General features: G+C 37.2%; 1 protein-coding gene across 9 annotated transcripts; it reads right to left on the bottom strand.

The window, feature by feature from the left end:
* On the bottom strand, positions 1,576–15,766 carry LOC109828099. Of its 9 annotated transcripts, XR_002243607.1 has the most exons (9): positions 15,556–15,766; positions 14,505–14,643; positions 14,344–14,408; positions 13,845–13,872; positions 11,662–11,756; positions 5,886–5,954; positions 3,617–3,722; positions 2,173–3,318; positions 1,576–2,042 (listed from the first exon to the last, which is right to left on the bottom strand). XR_002243607.1 is itself a non-coding variant. In XM_020395146.1 (8 exons), the coding sequence occupies exons 3-7, from the start codon at positions 14,349–14,351 to the stop codon at positions 2,182–2,184; spliced, it is 363 nt and encodes a 120-aa protein (XP_020250735.1). In that variant the 5' UTR covers positions 14,352–14,408; positions 14,505–14,643; positions 15,556–15,764; the 3' UTR covers positions 1,576–2,042; positions 2,173–2,181. The 9 variants fall into 9 exon arrangements, 3 of the variants coding, with proteins under 3 accessions (XP_020250735.1, XP_020250729.1, XP_020250730.1); XR_002243608.1 differs by lacking the exon at positions 13,845–13,872 and having other exon boundaries at positions 5,886–5,967; positions 11,662–11,729; XR_002243605.1 differs by lacking the exon at positions 13,845–13,872 and having other exon boundaries at positions 5,886–5,967; positions 15,556–15,765.

The following is a 19,173-nucleotide window of genomic DNA, read 5'->3' on the forward strand; positions in this document are numbered from 1 at the left end:
CAACAGGTATGATCAATTGGTGAAATGGGGGAGCCTTTTATTGGATACATTGGCTTGCAAGCAACATATAGATCTTAATACTACAACAACATCCACTTCTTTGCTCCTTTGAGGAAAAAGGGAGCTTGTTGACATCTGTTGAAGGAAAAATTCAATAGGAGGAAAAAGAATCCATCTACTTTCTGTTGTCGTTTGATTCTTGCTTTGATCCCTTGCATAGAAAATTGCGGAGAAATGCTTTTGTTTATATAGTTAGCCTGTTGTTTTCATGCATGTTATGTGTTTCAATTTGCATGTTTTTATAAGAAAAGATGCGCAAAGGTCAATTAAAGTTGGAAGACAATTGCTCTACGACATCTCTCTTTGTTACGACTTACAACTTTGAAAAGTTTCAAGTAGAAAAACAAATGACAAAAAGAGGCGGGGAAAAAGATTGTGCGCTTTAAAAATAGTTGAATTAGTTGCATATAGAACCCTGCAATATCTTCGATTTGAAGTTACTACTATCCCTATAGTTTCATTGTTGTTGATAGATCCCTTGGATTAATTAACTTCTAAACTTTTTCTTATTTTACGGTTTGCTCTCGATCAAATACAGCACCACCGCACCGGAACTTGCCGCGTCATTTCTAGCGCTGGTCTCTGGAGAGACAACTTTCCTATCATTTATAAAAGGAATTAATTTTTCTTTTTATTTTTCAAAGAAGTACAGTCCTTTGTCAGTCATAAAAGTCCCACCAGCGGATCGAGCTTATTCGTAGTTTGTTAACACTTAGTTTTCTGGTAGATACCAAGGGCCCTTCAGTTTCCTAGTGACACTCGTCTCAGCGGAGCCCACCACCTTCACGCTCACGCTTGAGCTTCTCAGGGGTCGTTTGATGGACTCCAATCGGAGCGTCCGCGACCGCACACGCACGGGACCGCATCGCTTTTGTCGACCTGCGGTGTTTGTTCTTGTTACGACTGATCACTTGCAGTCGCGACCGCAGTCGTAAAATCTTCCCAGTCACGACTCTTGACTCGCAGTCAAAATTTGCAGCAAGTCGGCTTGCAAGCAAAATGAACTAAATTAAGCTCCTATTAACTTGCAGCTTTAGTTAGAATAAATAAATCCTCAATTAAAATAAAAACTTTTAAAAGAACATATTATGGTAACAATGTGAATGGGGTAAACTTCAAAAGGGGGGAAAAACAAAAAAAACAAAGAACACGTGAACTTTGGTGCGTTTTTCATGAAACTCAAACTTTATTTACTCCATTAAACTCCTCCTAAGGTCTAAGCTGCAAAGTTTCACAAAGAACCCCCTTAAGTCTAAACCCTTTTCAAGGGACCCCTGAAGTCTAATTGACTAAGAAGTCCTTGAGAAAGTGGGGAGGAAAAAAAAAAAAAAAAAAAACCCGAGGGGGTGTACGTTGCCTGTAAAATGCAAATGGCTAAATTGGGAGCCTTTATCTCGAGGAAATTTCAGTTAGTTGCCCCTTGCAAATGGCTAAATTGCAGGGGATCCTTTGAGAAAAGTTTAAGCTCAAAATTCAGGAGCTGAGACACCGTGAAATTGGGGGCTGGTGCGCGTGTATTTCACGAGGGTTTTGTGAAGCCAACCCGAACTTTTATCCGACAACAACGGCGGTAAACATAAAATTGGCATCACACGGTGATGTACTTTTTACATGTGCTCTATATCAGCTCAAATAACTCTAGGCTTCAAAGGTCTTTTCAGGTACGTGTACTGTACAAATCAAAAACGTGTGCACGGAATTTTCATTTCCTTAATGATTTTAAATGAGATGCTCGCCCAACTCTTGCCCCACACGCAAGCAAGCAACAAAGTCCTCATCCCCAATTCGTAGTAGGATCCCCGTCACCACACCGTTCAGAGTTATCTGAAGCCTCACAAGAAACACCCATATTTGATTGGATGCGGACGGACTTAATTGAAAATATTACTTGAGATAAGATCCCTTCGCTGATTACGTTTTTCCAACTTGATACGTGCTCCGTCATTACTCCTCTCTGATTCTCTCCTCCCATTGGCTTCGTCCTAAAAATATAATAGTACCGGTTAGTTATCCAAATCTGACTTCATCACTTGCATGCACTTAAACAATCAGTTGAGGCCGCTAACAAAATAGTTGTTATTAAAGAAATAGCCAACTAAACCTTCAACTAACCTTTGGAAACTAGCGTGACATGTGCAAGTTCAACCACCACCAATTTCTCAAAATGTCATATGAATCCAACACAATAAGAAGAGCAAGACTTGAAGCGTAAGGGTGATGAAGAATCTGCATACTTTTGAATTCATTTGAACAGAATAGTTAGAAGATGACAGCAACCTAATTAGATCGTGAAATAGACTACTATGGCTTCTTGCGATGAACAATGCGATGAAATTCAGCATCCTAGATCAGTCATTCTCTCTTAATCTTGTCACCTCAATACATAGTAATGAGATCAATCAAAAAGAGTGTTAACATTCAAGTTATATAGCAAAAAATACCCTATATCATTTTCTTTTAATGTGAGAGCCACAAATCTTCTAAAAGCAAATATCAAAAGTGGGGATCTTGGCTGGAATCACAGGAAGTACCCGATTTGAATGGCCTACTCAATTGCTTGAGTATGCCATCATCACAAGCCACTCCTCTAGATTGCTTGAGCTAACCAACTTAATTGCTCAACTCCTCCATGGCATACTCACTACAGTCATAATCAGGAATAAGGTTAACTGTGGATAGACCATTGTACTATCGCCCAATTGCAGAAACCTCTGAATTTCTTTTGACTCTTCTACCCTCAAGCGGTCTCTTTGTCAAAAGATAATTTTCTCTTCCTATGAGGCTAAAAAAGTCAACAGAGTTCAGCCAGGGGCTTAGTTGGATGGAACCAAGTTCATTCCAGTTCACATGACGGGAACGGGAGCGTGGTACGACACTCATTAGGAATCAGGTAAAGGGGGTAGGCTTGCACAATATGCTAAGGAACGTGGTATGTTTTAGGTTTGGACCTTAAATGCAGGAATCAAAGGTTCGTTCGCAAGAGTCAAATTTAAGGAGTATGCTAGTTGATATCAGAAATGGTAAAAGAACATTGAGAATCACTTTTTTGTTGTTTATTCTATTGAAAAAGAGTTATTCTTTTCAAAATTTTAACTTGATTTAAATCTAAATCGGGTCGCTAGAGTTGGTGAACGGGTCTGTATGCCACTGGGAATCCGGTACGCCCCGTTATGCCACTGTGAATCCAGTACGATTGAATCCTGCTCGTGGTTGACTATAGCGTTCCACGTTCCAGACAATTATGGTCAGGGGGTCTATCTGCAACAATAAAACTATTAGAGGTCTATCTGCAGTTAACCCTAGTAATGCAAATAAATTCAGTACAAAATTGATCCAGGGTGGATGAAGAAGACAATTGAGCTACGTTATTATGATCAGGGACCACAATCAAACCACCAAAGAAAAAGCCCCTACAAAAATGTTGTATCTAAGTCCTTTTCAAGATAATGTGGGCCCTAAAAGAACGTATGCTTTGCTTCTAGCTCTTATAGTTAATGGTTTATTTTGTCTAGAGTTTTATCAGAAGAAGAAATTGAAGGATCAGTCTATGACATACCTTGGTTCCCTTATCCCCTTTTGCTGCAGAGATGAGTTAGCCACAAATACAACTAGGGCTCTCCAAGGCAACCATATCCAAACTTCATTGGAGGTGTCATTGTTATCTGAAACAAACAGACACAAGTAAATGGCTTTTAGCCCAGTAAAGAGCTCATGGGTCACAATCAATAGAGAAAGAGTATATGATCATATAATAACATGAAGGGCTGCTCCAAGTTAAGGCCAAAGTTTTGCCATTGATGACAATGAAGACGTCGGTCTCTTATCATTTGAATCAAATTGTGTTCAACTTAAATTCTACAACGTAATAGACTGGGATCAACATGAACTGAGAATGATTAGAGAGATAAGTCATAGATGATATGATCAAGATTATGTTTGAAAAAAAGGGAATACACAGCTTTGAGGAAGGTGACTCAAATGGAGTTTAACAATTTAACAGAGAAGAAACTGACAGGAAAGGTTTAATAATCACATTAAATATCCAGAAGCAAGCATGTAGATGGCAAATTAAACTTTTAGAGCACGTAAAATTCTTCAGTTTTTTTTTTCATTATATATAATGGTAAAATTCAGTGACAACATGCAAACTTCAATGTGTGAATCGATAAAAGGTTTGATGCCTGCAATGTGACAAGGAAGAGATTTGCAGTTATACTATGATCATCCAGAATGTATGAATGTATAAGGGCCATATTGTTTACTCAATCTCTCAAGTTTATCCACAATGCAGGACTTATGAAATTCATTACTTCTCTTTTTCCAGGAGATTTAGTAGATAAGATTAAATGACATGGATTATATACAGAACAATCATCAATCTACATCAGGAAAATATAACAAAGATTCTTCAATTCCAGCAAGTCAGCTATATAAAATCATCATTAAGGTTTCATACAGTCACTTGCAACCAAATAACCATCAACATGAACCGTGAATGATCAAGAGATAAGTAAGTTCATGCAGTCAAGATTACACAGAGTATCAACAAAGGGGGGGCGCTATTTCTGGTGCTCTCAAGTCAACAATTTAACAGAAAAGGTACCAAGACTAAAAAGTTTTCAGACAGAAAAAGAGAGTTACTTCAATAGATTACACACTGATTACACAAGCGTCCAGAAACAAACATTTACATGGATTAACGATCGAGCTAATTATTTTAAGCATAAGAACTTCTTAAGGATTTAGCATTAATCGATTGATAAAATTTAGTGGCATAAAAAAGAAAAAAGAAAATTATACCTTTCACCTGGTATAACTCAATTTTCATTGAGTAAGTCCATACAAATATCAATGTCTGAATTGCGACAAGGGGACACTTTTCAGTGACAGTATGATCAACTAGAATCTATGACTGTAGATGCATATGTGACTTATTTAATACATCAAGCTTATCTACAATATAGGAGTAGGGAGTGTGGTTTAAATTTTGAATTCCAATACTTTTCTATCCTTTTTTTTCTGAAGATTTGTTGATAAGAATGAATGATATTGATGACATCAATCTGTATCAGGATCAAAACAGGATAACCCAGGTTCTGCAGCCAAGCCAGCTCGGATTACATTAAATTATCATTGCTGATAATCCTAAAAACCTGGAAAGTCAATTCATTATCATATAATAATCAGAAGAGTTGACGCAAGTTGAGACCAAAGTTCTGCATCCATGACGTTGAAGATGTTAGTCTCTTCTCTCTTAAATCAACTCCGTGTGCAACTTTAATTCTCTTATGTAGATAGACAGGGATCAACCTGAACTGAGTGTGACTAAATAGACGGGACAAGTTACAGCTCAAGATAGTCAACAAATTATTTTTAAAACTAAAAGAAACAAACTGTTTTACGGACTGACGTCAAATATCCTAAACAGTTTAACTGAAATGATGCTGATGGGTTATCCGGACACTTCATCTAGGCTCCCGTATCCATGTCCGACACTTCCCGTATCCGCGTCCGTGTCCGACACTCCTTGGACACTTCTTGAATGTGTACATACTCAAATTGGTGTTCTCGTTGGGCCTTGGATGGGTTCATTTTAGCACATACCTAGTTCATAAGTATACCTAGTTCATAAATATGATTTTAAACGGTTATTTAAATATCTATTTAAAAACAAGCAGTTTTCCAAATTATAACCTACTCAATAAAAGAAACATAAAAATAGTGTATGGATTTTAGTTCTCATAAATTGTGAATGAAAAACAATATCGACCTCATATTTATTATTATATAATATGTATATATATAGCCGTGTCCCCATATCCTACCTTTTACATATTTGTTGTGTCCGGTATCTGCACCCATGTCTGTGTCCATACCCGCACTTGCACCCATATCTGTGCAACAAAGCTGATGGTAAAGTTTCAGAAAATATGATTAATAAAAACTAAAACCAAAGGGCAGAAAATAGAAGTTGCTGTAAGATCTAGGGACGTGAGAGAATAAAGCATCTAAATACAAGCATATGAATGGATAAATCATAAAGTTTTCGATGTTAATCCTATCTGTTATGTTCTCATTATAAACAGGAACTTAAAATTTGATCAGCAACTTAACCTGGAAGATAATAAAATTTAGAAATATGATGGAAGAACAGAATCACTTCAGACAGGAAACAGTAAAGTTATTTCAATAGCTTAGGCAGAGACAACGCAAAGTATCCAGAAGCATGTAAAGGATAAATGATGAAGTTTCTGATACTAATCATATGAACTTCTTTACGGGCTTTCAAATTGAAGGTTCTGATAAAATTTAAGTGAGAATAATATAGCAGGAATAATCAGCAACTACATCAGATTCAAAATAATATAGTTCAAATTCTGCAGTTCCGATAACTGCGCTATATATGAAATAATTGTTGCTAATAAATTCAGTGACTTGCAAACTAAAGCTTGGGGATCAACATGAACCAGAATAATTAAGAAGACAATAATAAGCTTCAGCTGAGCAAGTCAAGCATACATAGAGCACCAAAAATTATAAAATAAAACACTGTTTTTTCGTTAAAAAAACATTGTTTCTGATATTCCACTGTTCTCACTACAACGAAGTAAAGTCCAAATGCAGTCAATAATTTAACACGCAAAATACTGACAGTGAAGGTCCCAAAATACACGTCAAAGGAACAAAGTCACCATCCTTCCATGGCAAGAACAAGCAATGTTGAAAGATTAGGCAGTGACTGAAGTGCGTACAAAAGAAAGCAAGATGATTAAGGTATTGATATTAAGCACATAGATTTTGGTAGGGATTTCAACTAAAAGACACTGACAAAATTTAGGGGCAATGGAATAACAAACCATTATGCTTATGATTGGGGTTAACTCAACGTTTGACAAGTGGGTTCCTACAAAGTTTCAATGTCTATATCATGGCGAAGGAAAGATTTGCGTCTATAGTACGAGTCTGACCATATAGAATGTATGACTGTACAAAGGTAGAAGGCTTCTCAGCCTGATCCCCTGTTCAAGGTCCATCTTGCTTGCTCAATTTATCAGGTTCATCCAAAACATAGAGTAGAACCTGTGGTTTAAATTTAAATTCCATAATGCACGCATACATATCTTTTTTGGATATGTAGTAGATAAAAGTGGTCCAAGTGGATGTCAAGGATGACACATCAGGGGCAATCATCAATCAGCATGGGGTCCAAAAGAAGATAGCTCAGGTTCTGTATTTCTGGCAACTCAGCTATATATAAATCATCACTATAATAAAATCAGATTATAGTAAAAGCCTGGAAATCCTAACACTAGCTCCACTTCCATACCCAACTCCCGACTTAACTCATATTTCAGTAGTATCTTTTAACTCCAGGTTCCCTTCGTAATTACTAACTCTACAATTACACTGCATGCAGAAGCTTGATGTGATTGTAGAAATGGATACAGTCCATAGAAAATTATGGTTATTGAACAAACTCTCTGGCTCAACGTATATCCTATCAGTCAAGTACAGGTTTAGGCTTTTCAAATTCCTCCTCGTAAAATATTTAAAACTGTAATCACATAACTTATTCCTATTTCTAGGCGGACTTCAAGATTTGCAGCTTATAAAAACAGAATTGGTCTTATTCTGCAAATATATATATATATATATATATATATATATATATATATATATATATATATATATATATATATACACACACACACACACACACATGTATGTATGTATGTGTATATATACAACATCTCGTCACACAACTGTACTAAAAACACCCCATGAATAGCTTTTTAGTCCGTAAACAGTGTACATCACTCTTGTAGGAGATCTCAGGTTTGCTAGAATCTGAATAGTCATCTGATTTCACAAAACTACAATTTGACATGGGTCGTGGATCTCTGTTCAGTTTATAAATTGCACTGCATCAAAGATGAAGCAGACCTGTTTAAATTTCTTAGCCGAAATTACCTCGATTTTGTGGGATATGATATGAATATTATGAAGGTCTTGGTACCAGTAGGAACATGAAATGTTGCTAGTTAGAACATTCTAGTGAAATTCACAGAAATAATATTTCTTTGGGCCTAGAAAACTACAATTCGGAATTTTTAGTTTCTCCAACAAGATTAAGGTATTTTCAGTTTCAAAATTTATGACTGGGATTTTTAGTAGGACAAATTTTCTAAATTGGAATTTTCAGTTTCTTCGGCAACACTAAGGTATCAATAATGAATTTTGCAACGATTAAAATATCAGTCTGAAAGTGGTCATACTAAATACATCAATTTGGCTATTTAACCGCAGTGGAAATTTGATATTAATACCTTAATATTGCTGGAGAAACTAAAAAAATACCAAATCTTCATGAGTGTCCTACGGAAGATACCAATTTGGTAATTTAGCCCTAGAAAAAGAGATGCCAAGTTCACCTCAACTCGGGCCTTCATACCAATCCAGCAACCCCTATTTACCATGTCATCATTCTTGATCAATCTTTCAGAACCTTTTGAACTAAGAGATTGCTGAAATTAATCTATTATATGATTGAAAAGAGAAAAGCAAGCAAAAATGAACTACACAGTATCATTCTAAATTGACAGGTCAATGAGCCATAAGTTGACAAGGCGTGAAAAAAAAAAGTTTTCTTTAATGATCTATAGTCATCAGGGAACAGCCAAGATCGGTCATGCAGGAGAGAGAACGGATCCTAAATGACAAGGACACAATTTGTCGACAAAGACACAGCAGGATAAAAATCATCTACAGATCATTCATGTTTCGCAAGGAAGTGTTTTTTTAAACAAAAAAAGTTATATTAGTGTCAGGAATCATTTATCTTTCCTGTTTTTGGCTTCAAAAAGTCAGATACTTTCAAACATATTCAAACAGCAAACGTCCTCACAAAATTGAAACTCCATTACATGCACCAAACTCCCTAAACTTCACCTTATAACGCACATAGCTGTCAAATAAGTACCAATTAAAATTTATGATCATGCTCTGTAGTTGAATAATTTTGAATGAGAATCATCAGATAAGCTAGAATATTTCATGAGGAAAATGTTAGTAGGAACATGAAGGATGGTTGGCTAATAATGTTAATAATGTATTGCAGACTCTCACCATCTATGTTACCTAGAAACTTCTATTAGGAAGCCATGCCCATACTTGACACGTGCCCATACCCATACCAGTACACAAATCTCTTGGACACTTCTTGAACATATGCATATGTTTATTCAGGTGTATACTCAATTAGATAATACATGTTTTAATTTAAAACACTCCTCATAAACTTCTTGGATGTATATTCTACACATCTATTTCTTATATATTGATATTATGTACATGAAAAAACAATATTGATCTTATGTAAATTATTAATTTCAATACATATAAAATATACATAATATGCGTATATATAGCTGTGTCCCCGTACCCTACTTTTTACAAATTTCCTGTGTCCCGTACCCGTACCCGTACCCGTACCCCTACCCCTGCAACCTGGCTCACCATCAAGTTATGCTCCATTCCAGCATTAAAAGAGGGGATTAACATCAGCCTTACATGCTCAAAGGCCTTATAAACTGCTCATCGCAATAAAACAAAAATCCAAGCATATGTAGGACATTTCTATCTAGATGTGTCCTGACACAGGACATGACACCCATGTTTATACACGTCAGACATTTAGAAGTATTGTAAAAAGTTATCACTTTAAAAATGTGTATAAGATGAAACATGTTATACCCCTTTCGGCATAAGATAATTTTAATCGACCGATTTACTGAACTCAGGTTCTCTCACATATGAATAACAACACAATTATATATATTATGAGTCACATAATTGTGTTTTAAAAAGCGTTAGACAGATCTAGATGTTGATGGGTGGTGGTCTACAACCTACACTTAGCTGAATTGAGTCATGGGACGGTTTGGAAACATCCACTTAAACGAGCACTGCCATCAGAGATAGAACACAATCCGAAGCAATTAGCTGGTGAACTTTTGAATTCCCTCCTAGGGCTGTTTTTTCTCTGCCAACTATATTAACATGAACCATTAACATTGCAAAGGCAAATGATAGCAGGCGCTAAAAAAATCTGATTTTGTATGGTTTAAGCAGGGTTTAGACTCTTTAAACTGATGTTGACTTTCAGACTTCTTCCACTTCTATAGCTGACTGTGTGGGGTATCATAATTCAAAGATACATCATGCTCGTAGACAAATGAATGTCCTGCAATCATCAAAGCAATCAAGTTTCTAGGATACCATTCTATATAAGAATGAAGATTTTTTAGAGCACCTATATTACGGTTTACTTTTGACCAAATTGTTCCCAAAACTGAAATACCTGGCTTCACTGAAATGCCCATATATGACCACATATACAGTATATGCGCCAATGTTTTCTGCATACGAAGCCTTATCTTCATTATATACCACATGTGTGACCAAGTGGACTGCTGAAGGCTTATTAGCCAGGTTTCCAGACCGAATCCTGGCATTTAACTTACAAAATAAACAATTTCTTCAATTTCTTCAAAACTCAGATAAAGTAGGGTCTACATTTTGAATTTCCCCTTTCCCCTCCCCCCTTTTCCTCCCAAAATTCAAGAATTTTGGTAGAATATCACGCATAATTATGTGCCTTTATACTCAATTCAAAATTCACTTTGCTTCTCTATTTTCCAAATTTTTAGATCTTTTACGGATTATTTTTCTTAGTTATGAAATCACTGTATGGTATGATCAGCCTGTAAAATAAACTCCCTTTCTTCAATTTCTTTCAAAACTAAGATAAAAGAAGGATCTAAGTTTTGAGTGTCCCCTCCCCCCTCCTCCCTTTTCCTTCCAAAATTCAAGAATTTTGGTAGAATATCACACATAATTATGTGCCTTTATATTCAATTCAAAATTTACTTCGCTTGCCTATTTTCCAATTTTCTAGATCTTTTATGGATTATTTTTCTTAGTTCTGAAATCACTGTATGGTGTAATCAGCCTATAAAATGCATCTCTTGGCACAAGGCCTCCTACTGCTTTCTTGAGCAGTCATTAATAGAAAGAGAGAATCAAGAGACATTTAATTTATGTGAATATTCTTGTTAGTCCTCTTGTATAATTCAAGATGACTAGTTGCAAATATTATCATTAGCAATTTTTTATTACTGAAAATAATGGCTTTTATTGGTGTTGAATTGAACTAGTGGTGGTGATGATTAGCCAAAGCAGTGAGAGTACAATGTTCGAGTCCTTTTCACACAGACAAATGGCAAAATGAAATGATCAAATCAAAATACGTAAATATCAGACCTTTAACACACAACAGCAAAGAAGAAATAATCAGTGTTTACTTTATTTTTTATTTTTTATTGTTTTCTCTCTCAATTTTAGGTGGTTGGGATGTTTGGGGTTTCTTTTGGAGGATGTTTTTTTTTCTCTTTTGGAGTTTGGGGGAGGGGGGGGGGGGGGAGGTACATGCACATGCATCTTTGGTATTTTTATCCAAAATAAATACTAACATTTTTCATGTGCATGCATGCTTGGTATCCTAATCAACAGTAAATGCTTTCAGTGGCTTGACAAACATACCTCTTAAGGATTGCAGAAAGAAAGCTTGTGCATTGTGCAGAAGCAATAATGTCCTTGTTGCTGTGTTTCTGAAAGTGAGAGTTTCATCAAAACACCTGAAAATATATTCCTCACTAAAATTTCCCTCATTGCTAATTCATAGTTTTAGGACAAGGGAATAGTATTGTTAAAGGTACACCGAGATAGAAAAGAGATAAAAGTACATTACTTCTCCAAAACTACAATAGACATAAGTCCTAGTAAACATAGTTTTACATGAATAAATAGTTAAGCAAAGCAACCCAACACCTCTGCACACTCAATGAGTGTACCTCTTAGATGTGAGCACAAATCGAATTAACCTTCAATAATACAATCATGGGGCAGCACTGGCAAGAAAACCTCAATGAGGACTTTGGATCAAGTGTTTATTTAGTTAGCAGGTCGAAATGGCTAGCAACAAGATCATGGTCCCAGTCCATACTTCACTAAGAATCAGCATATTCTCATTCTTCAACTTTTCATGGATAACATCCAACCATGCATGGGAAGTGCACTTTCTCTCTTGCATTGAAGAAGTGCCTAGTTTAGAGTGTTAAAATATAAAAATATAATGCTAAACCCTTACCAAACTTTAGAGTTTTGGTGTAATAATTAGAGGGACTTTAAGATGATATCGGAGCTAAGGTTGTGGACCAAGTATAAAGTAAAGTCTGATGTGAAGTCCAAAGGCTCCGAAGGTGTTGGAAGGATGACTAAATGTCAGGAAGATCAGAGTTAGATCTAGTCAACCCAGGATGTCTGTAGGAGTTATATGGTCTGGTTAGCCTACAAGTGGTGGAAGATCCGACAGATGTTTGATAGTTATGTGACACAATGCATAATTGTCGGTTCAGACCAAGCTAGTTAATCACGTGAAAGATTGAACTATACTCGCAAATGAAGGGAAGATTGTTGGATATTCATGTGTGAGTATACTCCTACATTGGAAAAAATGGAAGAGTTATGAGTTAAAATAGGTTAAGGACAATACCTAATAGCTTAAGCTTTTGGGGTTAAATGGGTTCCTAGCCACTATCTAATGCCCATCAACTCTAGGTTGCACCAGATGTCTCCCCAACAAATGGCCTAACTTTGGTGAGATGGTTGGATCATTTAACGTGGTACCAGAGCAGCCCAGGTTCGAAACTTTCTAGCCACAAATTTCTATATAATTTTAAAAAAATTGATACCGCTACATGAGTCCAAGTTTCTACCCATGAAAGGGTTGTCCATCTGTGGGGACATATGTTAGAATATAAAAATATAACCCTCAACCCGCACCATAACTTTGGAGTTTTGGTGTAATTGTTAGAGGGACTTTAAAACAGAGGAAGAATTTGAAAACTGACCTTCATATCCATGTTAATTATATTTTATGCACATACAACATCCTGCAATTCTCTTTGTTTCTCATTATCTTATAAAATAATTGTTCCATCATCTTCAGGTGGAGATCGGAAACCAGTGTATCCTGAGTCTGTGTGAAATGTCTTCATAACTAAGCCAAAAAATCTTTCTAACAGGTGCCTCATCATAGTGAAACTTAGAACTCTTGTATAACAAAAGCTTTCATGGCCAAACATAGGTTGCATTATAGAAATAAATAGTAGGCACAGGATCTGAATCCACCTCATTCATTCCTCAATTAAGGGTCATGGGTAGAGGTCCATTCAGTAATAAGAAGCAGACATTGGTATATTTGGATTGCACAAATTGGAAAAAACTGCAGGTACCAAATAGCCATTAAATAGTGCAAACAGGTGAACCTGTACACAAATTAAGAATCCACGGTCTAGGTTTTGGTGAACAAAATTATCCAGGATGCCTGTAAGGTTGTGAGGGACAGCCTAATCACTAACAAATTTATACACAAGTTGACAGGTGATTAAGTCCTTCACTAGTGTCAAAGGACCCTGCCACTACATCAGAACTCTAAAGTTGTGGTGAGGGTTGAGGATTGTAATTTTATATTCGAACCTGGGTCACATAATATCATGTCAAAGGACACTATCACTGTACCGAAACCCCAAAGTTGTGAGGGTTGAGGGTATAATTTTGTAGTCTTACGCCTAGGAAAATAATAAAGAAATGTGATATAAGGGATAAGAAAGCATCAACTTAAATGATACTCTACATATAAATAAACACATGCACAAAGATACCTAAAAGGAGAACGGGCATGAACAGACCCTGAAATCACCATAGATGTAACATAAATCAATACATCTAGTAGAATTTAGTACTTCCACAAAATATGGATAAATTTTCAGTCACTTTCACATAAAACAGAAAGCAAGGGTAACACATTTAACAATATGATTACTTGACTGTTCCTTCCCTCTAGGATTTACATGCCAAACAGAGAATGCAACCATTGGCATGGACTTAGTCAGATTAGTGATTGACAGTATGGTCAAGCAAACTGCATGAGTTATTGGCCAAAGTCTACACATTAATCTTTAAGTTGAAACTTGTAAGTACAATAAGAAAAACCAACACACACAAAAGCAATGGGAGTACAATATTATTATTAAACCCTCAAACACGTTGTAGGAAGTATTAGCATATCAGAATCTTTGGCATTGGACAAGTTATAGGTCATGATTGTCTGATGGAACCATCAGACAGGTTATAAAGTGCCTAGATGTAAATGTATTTCACCTGCTCATTGAGGCATTGCTGTCTACGTTCAACTTCTCAAAGAAGGCAAGGGTATAGAAAGTTAACTGTCCATGACAGAAACACTAATCAGCATAGAGTAGACACAGGAATAAAGAGAGAAGCTGAAGTTCAAAGGCAGTGATAAGGTATAGGATACATACCAGAGCAGCGAATAAGCAGGATGCCACCCAGCATCCTGTTTAAAAGTGCAGAAGAAATTTCCTTACATAAGAGTCAAGATGATGAGAGTATGAATTCTCTCCTCTCACTCCCAATTGTTAAAACTACAGGTGAGTGAAGCTGCAGAAATCAAGAGTTGGAATATGATTAGACTAGTAAAGCTATTCAGATATTTCATAAAGCCCAATGAGGAAGCCAATATACGTCAACCAACAATTTCCAAGACAAAGATGCGGATAATGAACTAGTTACAGGTTCCGGAAAACTATTAAACTCTAAGAAGAAAAGAAAATTTACTTAGACCTTCTTGAGTTTTGTTAGCTAAGCTTCAAAATATTAAAAGTAGTTGGACTAATTGAAGTAGCAAGGTAGTTTAATGCTACAAACTGGTGTAGCCATCTTGACCTCTAGTCACCTACACGTTGTGAATATCAAAGATTCATATTAAGTTGCTTGCTGGATCTTGAACTAGATAAACATGTAGCCTTGTGACCATTGGTTGCCACTTGTTCAGTCTCTCACCATTTCAGATAACAACTACAGCAACAAGAAGAAAGCCTTTATCCCAATTTTCCAGAAAACTAGCTCTTAGTTATGATTATCCCTTTGCATTTCAAAGAATTAAAATCTCTATAAACAAGTATACGGTTGTGCTTACATGAATGCCGAAAACTTTTTAAAAACACCCTCGGTATAAAAGATACTAGTATATGTTTGACATTATCCAATTACACACACACACACACACACACTCACTCTAAATATCTCAAATCAAAAGTTCAAAACTTTCTAAATATGGGGGCAATCTCAAGATTGATGCTTGTCAGCTCCAATGCTTTGTTGTATCCTGGTAGAATAATGCCTAAAAATCCATTTCCTACCCAAATTCACCACTAAATTAATTAACTATTTTATTAACGAATCCCGAGATATAATCATGAACCTTCGGTCTTTCAGAGATAGAAACAACGTATTAATGATAAAATGAATGATAATTGTAATGCGATGAAGAGGATAGGAACTTGAGGATACCAGAGTCGAGACGTGCAGTAGAATACTATACAAGATCGCCATTGCTGATCCTTGGGAGGTTTAAAAAAGAGTTCAAAGATCGTGTCGAGGGATCGAAGAAACTGGGCACTGAGAAATTCTGAGGATCGATCTTTTGTCCTTCAACTGTTTGATGTAACGCCAGTGAGATGCGAAGAGTTTATTTCGACCGCCGTGAGAAAAGTTGGGCTTTTAACCGTCTGGGTCTGTCTCACCCGAGAATTTCTGTTGGGCCACCATTTCGAAAAAAAATAAAAAAAAAAGGTTATCAACACTTAGGGCCCGTTTCCTTGGATGGAAATAGAGCTCTAAATATAAATGGAATAATCGGATTTGTAAGCACATTGCTTACTTTATATTTTATATATATTTTATGATTAGAAAGATATTTTGAAGTTGATTTCCTATAGCAAATGCCGCATGCAATATTTGTTGCTGCAACTTATTTTTGCAATAGACCAGACAACCCCTTAATACCCGAGAGTTTACATCTTTATTTTGATACCTTAAAGTTTTCCGACTAAACATTGGATGTATTAGTCATTTGACTGGCCTTTGATGGGCCTAAAGCGAGGCCCAGACTGTTTCAAGTCAACAATTTCGACCCTCCCTGTCGACACTTGGGCCCAATTCCGACTCAAGTAGGAGCCATAATATAATTCGAGCATCTCTTTTTGGGTTGGCGTGTCTTTGGGAACAAGAATCTCATTCTCACCCACCGCCATGTTGTCTTCAATTCATTGGTGGGCGACAACGTCGAATTTTAAGCATATCGCCCTACCTCCCCCTACACCAAAGAGCACAAGATTAAATTAAAAAAAAGAAAGAAAGAAAGGTGAATGATAAATTCGAATTTTGCTCCAAAAGTAGGTCCTGACTGCAAATTTAGCGTCTAAATGAGGGTACATAATAAGGGTTGATGTTCAGTAGATGCTCGCGGTGGTTTCCAATAATCTTTCTATTTGTAATTGATGGAGGAGCTTTGACGCTCCAATCTTTTCTATTATTGGTGTGGCATACGTGTTTGGATTATATGTCCTGATAAAAAAAAGGAAAAATTACTTCAAGACCTCAAAACTCAATTTCTATTGTGCTGCAGCTCCTCTTACTTTCTCTAATGTGCTGCAGTCCCCTTTTTTTTTTTTAAATTACGTCCAGACCCCTCCAGTCAAATTTGGGGTCTAGAAGCAATTTTCCCTTAAAAAAATATCTTAATACCCAAACTTTTTACGTTCGCATAATAAAAATGACTAAGATGCAATTTTTTTTTATGGTATGTGCAAGTGCGGTGCAAGGTTGAAATTAGCAGTAGGAAGTGAAGGCGCAAGTAAGGTATCAAAGTGCCATACATGGTTTACCCCCTCCCCCCGGGCCCACCGAGGCGAGCCCACGACACAAACTGACAAAATCGCCCACCAAGAACCATCCATTCCCAGTCGCACTCTCCCCCTACCCTTTTAAAAAAAAAAAAAATCACCGCCAGACAGTAACAGTACTCCCACCCACCAGATCCTCACTCTCCTCATAACGCCCCCCACCCAAAATTCCCTCCACCCCCCCTCCTCCGTCCATCGACAGACTAACAAACTAAATAAATAAATGGCGGTGAGCCAACACATAATCGCGGTCCTGAACTTCTCTCCCTCGTCTTCTCCGCTCCCATAATCGCCGCCGGCGTCTGGATCTCCACCCGCGCCGACGCCGCCTGCTCCACCTGGCCCGCTGGCCCCTCCTCCTCCTCGGCATCCTCCTCCTCCTCGTCTCCCTCGCGCTTCGTCGCGCGCCCTACTGGAACCGCCAGCCCCTCCTCGCCGCCTACCTCTTCGCCATGGCCGCCCTCATCGCCGCCCTCCTCATCCTCCTCGTCTTCGCCTTTCGTCGTCACCCGGCCGACGGCTGGGCAACCCGGTCGAGGGCAGGGCTTCGAGGAGTACAGGGTCGATGGCGTTCTCGGGCTGGCTCCGCACTTACGTTGCGGATCCGGGCAACTGGAGCGGATTCGGCGTTTTGCATGAGCGAGTCGCGACGTCTGCGGCAAGCTCGCGGGCGGTCGGAGGCCTACTTTAGCGCCGGCCAGTTCTTGCCACCGACCTCTCCCGCTTCAGGTTATTTACCAAAACGCCACTGCCTCTCTCTCTCTCTCTCCCCTTCTTTTCCTTTCCTTTCCTTTCCTTTTTTAATTAATAAATCTTGAACGCTGACGTCTGGATCGACGACAGCCGTAGGCTTCCGGGTGAAAGTTACTTTACCTTGGCATTTTCGTACGGCTCCTTTCGCCGTGTTTCTTGATTTACGTGCGCGAACTTACAGCGCTTTTAGAACGTATACATGGCGTTAAAACTGACGAGTTTGGCTGAGAGCTGGTAGTCACGCTGTTTGCTACTTTACCCTTTTAAGACTTTTGAAGTTCCTCCACGTTGTCCTGTTTTCAATTTTTAGTAAATTGATTGTCAATTTTAATTTTGACATAGGTGTCACAAATACTTTTACGTAAAAGTGCATGTGGTTGTCGAATCTTAAGAGGAACAGTATTTAGGATCGTTTGAAAGGTTAATATTGTAAATTCTTCAAGCTGACAAAAGTCAAGCATGAAAGCTTCATGGAGAAAACAAAGAGGATAACTTTTTGGCTTATAACGCTTCTTAAGGGCTGTTTGGTTCCTTTTTTTTGGGTGGTAAAAGTGGGGAAAGCTGCTAAAAATGTCAGCTTTTTGGCAGCTTTCCCCTAAAATCAGCTTTTAAAGAGCTGATTTTGGTGGAAAGCTGTCAAAAAGCTGACATTTTTGACAGCTTTCCCCACTTTTACCCCAAAAAACATGAACCAAACAGCCCCTTATCTGATGAAGGAGAAAATAGTAATTTTAACGAAAACTTCTCGCTTCTTCAAGCAAATTAAATACATTGTAGCCTAAAAATCTAAATACAATTTGTTGGCCGAAGTTTGGGCTAAAACTTGAAATTAATTATCCAGAATACGTCGATTTAAAACCCCAAAAAAGATGTTTATCATTTTTAATAGTCAAAAGTATAACTAGACTATACTTTCGAAACTACTCTCACACTACTACACTCAATTATTTTGCATATGTACCCCTCGAATCTTCCATATTTTCAGAATTACCTCCAAATCTTGGTATTTGCAAAATTACCCCCCAATTCTCTCATGTTGATTTTTTCTTACCCCTTTCACATACCAATTTTAGTTTTTAAATGAGAAATTATTTCAAACCTATTGAAAATTATTGGGAATTTTGGTGTTGCCTTGTTTAAAAAGCAACATTCTTAAGTTGGAGCGGTAGAAAGACCAAATATGCTAGTTTTGAGGGGGCAATTTTACAAATATCAAGATTTAAGGTGTAATTTTGCAAATGTTGAAGATTTGAGGGGTATATATATGTAAAAAACCCCTAAATTATATACAAGTTTAGTTTTTTCAATTTAAATATCGTAAACTTCATGCTTTGAAATTAGTTTGTAATGAAATTGGTACTAGTTCTTAAGTTATCTTTGTTGGAAATTATAGTTAAATCTGGATTTAAACAGTGAAGGATGACGTGCTGTTATTTTAATTTTTTTAATTAACTGTTGTACGTTTGTGAAA

This window comes from Asparagus officinalis, chromosome 1, assembly GCF_001876935.1.
Source record: "Asparagus officinalis chromosome 1, Aspof.V1, whole genome shotgun sequence".
NCBI lineage: Eukaryota > Viridiplantae > Streptophyta > Magnoliopsida > Asparagales > Asparagaceae > Asparagus > Asparagus officinalis.

Excerpts from the sequence above, each read along its gene's own strand:
- LOC109828099 (XM_020395140.1), bottom strand. Across the intron at positions 5,955-11,661 it reads CTTTCTGCAATCCTTAAGAG|ATATGGGTGCAAGTGCGGGT; the intron begins GTATGTTTGTCA and ends TTTGTTGCACAG. Across the intron at positions 2,294-3,616 it reads AAGGGGATAAGGGAACCAAG|TATGCAGATTCTTCATCACC; the intron begins GTATGTCATAGA and ends TGAATTCAAAAG.